The 5,000-nt window shown below is 38.4% G+C and overlaps 1 protein-coding gene across 1 annotated transcript; it reads right to left on the bottom strand.

Moving 5' to 3' along the window:
- Window positions 1-1,374: 1,374 nt before the first annotated feature.
- On the bottom strand, window positions 1,375-4,728 carry LOC138867690 (uncharacterized). The gene is made up of 5 exons (XM_070144226.1): window positions 4,669-4,728; window positions 4,235-4,397; window positions 3,725-3,948; window positions 2,628-2,647; window positions 1,375-1,561 (listed from the first exon to the last, which is right to left on the bottom strand). Exons 1-5 carry the CDS (start codon window positions 4,726-4,728, stop codon window positions 1,375-1,377), a joined length of 654 nt encoding a protein of 217 aa, XP_070000327.1.
- Window positions 4,729-5,000: the final 272 nt, after the last annotated feature.

Here is a 5,000-nt window from a genome sequence, read left to right as displayed (position 1 = left end):
AGTATTTTTTCATCGATTTTGTATATCAAAAAGGGTTCAATCCTCCAAGAAAGGGTTTCACTACGATATACAGAGGTTTAAGTTGTTTCTCGTACCTCCTTTCTAACTAGTCTTCATAATATATTGCGGATTATTTCACTGAGAATAAAAAACATCCCTTTTTTTGCTTTTATTGGATTCCTCCACTGGGAAAGTGACTACTTTACTTATATTTAAAATATGAGATATTGAAAGAAAGCATGGAGGAAAAGGAATAATTCAACAGTGAAAGGATGGAGTGGATTACTGACGATAAAAGATAGCATCGGAGTCGGAACTGCAGAGTGCGCGAGGTGTCACCCGCCGATATCTCTCCCGTGATCCTGTCTTTTGGGCGGAAGTGGATAATCAAGCTTTGTTGTATGGATAACACGGCATCTAGATAATCCATGTGGTTATGTGTCAGCTTGCAATGGAAAAAAAGGTTTCAGTTTATTTTCCTTGTTTGTCCACCAACTCACCCATCCAGTCACACACACACGCACACACACGCACACATACACACACACACACACACACACACACACACAAACATACACACACACACACACACACACACACACACACAACATTTATAAACACAAACACCATTCAGAAACACACACATATGCAGATAGACAGGTAGGTAGAGAGAGAGAGAGAGAGAGAGAGAGAGAGAGAGAGAGAGAGAGAGAGAGAGAGAGAGAGAGAGAGAGAGAGAGAGAGAGAGGTTGAATGAAAGTACTTGGCTGTATATTTTTTCTCTCCCATCTTAAAGAGATTACCTAATATGGCGGATATAATCTAATCTTTTCACCGTCTTTCAGTTTTCATTCCATCGCATACCTCTCTTATCTATCCTCTTCATGTTTTTTATCCTTACCCCTTCCTTGTTTTGAAGATAACACCGTAAAGCTTCATTCTTGTTATCATTAATACTTACAGAGGCATGAGTCACACAGAACAGCGCCAGAGATATACATTGCTATATCACGTTAAATTCGCAATGTTTCAGTAAAGTTTATAATCTGTATTGAATAAATTTGTATAGCAGACTCATCAGTGATCAATTTAATGTTTTCATTTATTTATTTATGTATGTATATGTGCGTAAAGTAAAATTTCAGTAAAGTTTATAATCTGTACAGAATGAGTTTACATAGCAAGACTCATCAGTGATCAATGTTATTCTTAGGAACATATTAAACTCGCGTGTTAATTAATGATAAAAGCTACAGGAGGAAGCAAAAGTGGGCGTGCTGTTAACAGTTATATAATCTGTATAGAATAAGTTTATATAGCAGACTCATCAGTGATCAATGTTATTCTCAGGAACAGATTAAACTCGCGTGTTAATTAAGAATAGAAGCTACAGGAGGATCCTCCCGGTGCATTCACATCCGTCTTTGAGTTGCTGTCAGAGGTCTTGGAGGGGGTGGTGGCATTTGAGTTGCTGTCAGAGGTCTTGGAGGGGGTGGTGGCATTTGAGTTGCTGTCAGAGGTCTTGGAGGGGGTGGTGACAGACTCGGTCGTCTCAGCACCTCTACAATGTTGACATGGGCGCGCGAACGGCGTCGGCCCCTCCTCCTCTTTCTCTTCTTCTTCCTCCTACTCCACTTCTTATTCTTCCTCCTCCTCCCTCTCCTCTTCTTTCTCACCTTCCTCTTCTTCCTTCTCCTACTCCACTTCTTACTCTTCCTCCTCCCCCTCCTCTTTCTTTCTCACGTTCCTCTTCTTCCTCCTCCTACTCCACTTTTTACTCTTCCCTCTCCCTCTGCTCTTTCTCCTCTTCCTTCTCACCTTCCTCTTTCTCCTCCTACTCCACTTCTTACTCTTCCTCCTCTTCTTTCTAACTTTCCTCTTCCTCCTACTCCACTTCTTACTCTTCCTCCTCTTCCTTCTCACCTTCCTCTTCTTCCTCCTCCTACTCCACTTCTTACTCTTCCCTCTCCTCTTCCTTTTTTTTCCTCCTTCTCCCCCTCATCTTTTCTTCTTCCTCTTCTTACTCCTCTTCCTTCTCGTGTATTTCGTCTTCAAAATACCCATAGAATCTTCGTAGCAGCCAGTTACTGTCATCAAGTGTGGTTACTGTTATTATTATCAACATCATGACATTTCCTATACTTTTCTCTGTCATTGTTGTTATTTTTTATTGACATGATCATCACTGTCACTACTATCGTCACTGTCATTGTCATCGTTACTATTATGATCATGGGTGTTACCATTGTTAGAAAAATTAGGTGTTGTCTAAGCTCTGAATTTGATGTTTGGATTTATACTTGACCCAATATTCGCAAAAAAGTGTTATGGAAATTACAAAGCATAATGAATTTTATAATTGTATAATTAGGGTGTTATGTATTGCTACTGGTTAACTAAAGTAGATCAAAACTGATTTTTAGTTTGATTTGGACATTACAACTATTTTTATTTATTTATTTATTTTTTTAACTGCCCCCGTGATTCCTGCCATGAACAGAAAACGGGAATTACTGAACCGCGCCACTCCCTCTCGAAAATCAGGACGGAAATTCTGGAATAAATTTTGTAGACTTTTATGGTGCAGGTGAATCCTTTGAAAGGAGAGAACGCCTCAGGGGACTGACTGAAAATCGGTGGTCTGAATCTAATATGAGATATGAATATCAGAAAAATCGAAAACTTTCATGATGATTCTCTTCAATGCGATAATCATTCTGGAAGTGGTGGTAGAAATACTTTTAAAATACACGAGCTCCTTCGCAGCGTCCACCATTAATAAGAAATACACGAAACAGGTTTTTTTTCCTATTTACATCATCTCTAGGCCACAGTCCTCGACGCATCCGTTTCGAATTTTTTTTCAGGAACGAGACAGGAAGTAATGGCGGAAGGTGACGCGCCGTTCAACCCAGTGATTTACGGGAAACTTCGGTTCACTCCAGCTTGCGGCATAACTCATTTCGTTTCTGTTTTCTTGGCGGTGATTCTGGCAAATAACTATCGAGACATTAGTTGCAGACTGTGCCCTCGAGAAATGATTACTTTTATATCTATGCACAGACACACACGCACGCACATGTAGGCCTATATCTATATATGAATATATATGAAAATGAAAACATGAATATATATATATATATATATATATATATATATATATATATATATATATATATATATATTAGGGTGGTACTAATTTTTGTTATATGTTGTTATCCACTTCTTCCTCTTTCTCCTCCCACTCCTCTTTCTTCACTTCCCTCTCACAACTTCCTCTTCCTCCTCCTCCTACTCCACTTCTTCCTGCTCTTCCTCTTCTTCCTACTTCTGCTCTTCCTTTGTTTGACCAATACTATAATCTTACAATTACAGTATTATATTATAATACATACATACATACATACACACACACACACACACACACACACACACACACACACACACACACACACACACACACACACATATATATATATATATATATATATATATATATATATATATTGGCCCAAAAACATACTGTGTGAAGTTTTACTGAAAAATTATGTTATGCAAAAGTGCCTCAAAGGATCTGTTTCCCTCCGATGGCCAAGAGTGAAAATATATCAATTATTTACACAATTGGCCTTTAATTCTAACTTGCCTGGGAACCATTGCTTAAAATTAGGTCTCATCTACTCATTGGTAAGACCGCTGATTGCAGATCTTGGCTTTAACTCACATGCTTCACCAACCATCGTGACTGCTGTTCTGCCTGACACCTTGTTCCTGTCCAAATTTGCTGTGAGGAGAAGAGCAATCGCTTGTTTTCGTCCATTTTCTCTGGGATTATTTCCTCTCCACTTGGTTCAGCAATGGTGTCCTCTTTACTTTCATTCCTCTCGCTACTGGAGGCAGAACTTGATGTACTTCCCAGAGTTGCCACGTCTTTATGCTCCCGAATGGCTACTTCGTTTTCCAGTTTTTGTTTTTATTTCCTTTTCCTCCTGCTCCTCCGTGCGTCTCTCCTTCCTTCCTCTGTCAGTTCTTTCCCTTTCCTCCTGCTCCTCTTTGCGTCTCTCCTTCTTCTGCCAGTTCTTATCCACTGATATCACTGATCCTCTCTCTTCCTTTTCCCGTCGGGTGACCAAGAATGACTCATCTTTATAATCTTAATCATTGGAAGGGTTTCAGCGTGTGCTATATCCAACAAATACGGGAAGCACTCATGGGATCCATCCTCCTTTCTCACCCGGGTCTTCGTTCAACGGCTTGAACTCTCTGTCAGACCTTTCCTCTCTGCAAACATGGCCTCCTCCACCTTTTTGGATACAATGCTGTCTTCGTCCTTCACTGGAATTTTCGATCTGTTCCAAAATTCTCACCCTTCTCAATAGTAGCTGAGCTGTGAACAACTGTTTCACCTTGCTGCCAATAGAAATATAGGGGAAAAAACGTTTGTTTGACGGTAGTTTTGTACCTTTAATATCTTGAAGATGGTGTTTGATAAGGTACACTTTGTCACGTCTGTCTGAAGCACAATCGTCACATTTAATAGTCAATTGCTGTAGTAATATCTGATAAAATCTGAATTAAAGACAATTATTGACAAAATACAAGTAATTGAAAGCAACATAATGCAAATAACAGAAATAACATAATGCTAATACAAATTATAAGTAATACCTGGGTTTGCAGGTGTGTCAGGGAACTGATAGCTGAGAAACTTATGATCTTTTGAACCATCTCTGAATATTCATATCTTTCAGGGAAATTTAAGACAGTGGGTTTCAGGCCTAAAAGGAAAAGTTAGGGGGGGTTGAAATGTATACTTTTCATTTTTTTTTCGGTGTATGCATAAGGACCACCTAATATCTATATGTATATCTATATATCTATATCTATATCTATATATATATATATATAGTTTATTTATTAATTCATTAACACATGCATGTATACATACATACATACATACATATATATATATATATATATATATATATATATATATATAT

The sequence above is a fragment of the Penaeus vannamei genome, chromosome 31, assembly GCF_042767895.1.
Source record: "Penaeus vannamei isolate JL-2024 chromosome 31, ASM4276789v1, whole genome shotgun sequence".
NCBI classification, from domain to species: Eukaryota; Metazoa; Arthropoda; class Malacostraca; order Decapoda; family Penaeidae; genus Penaeus; species Penaeus vannamei.
The sequence above is the reverse complement of the archived record's forward strand: the minus strand, read 5'-3'. Positions and strand labels throughout refer to the sequence as shown.

Bases quoted from the DNA above. Each gene is read 5' to 3' on its own strand.
- LOC138867690 (XM_070144226.1), bottom strand. From the start codon at position 4,728: ATGGTTCAAAAGATCATAAGTTTCTCAGCTATCAGTTCCCTGACACAC. The intron at 3,949-4,234 runs GTGAGAAAGGAG...AAAACGAAGTAG, and splicing joins GCCGTTGAACGAAGACCCGG to CCATTCGGGAGCATAAAGAC. The intron at 1,562-2,627 runs GTCAGTCCCCTG...TCAACATTGTAG, and splicing joins ATTCAGACCACCGATTTTCA to AGGTGCTGAGACGACCGAGT.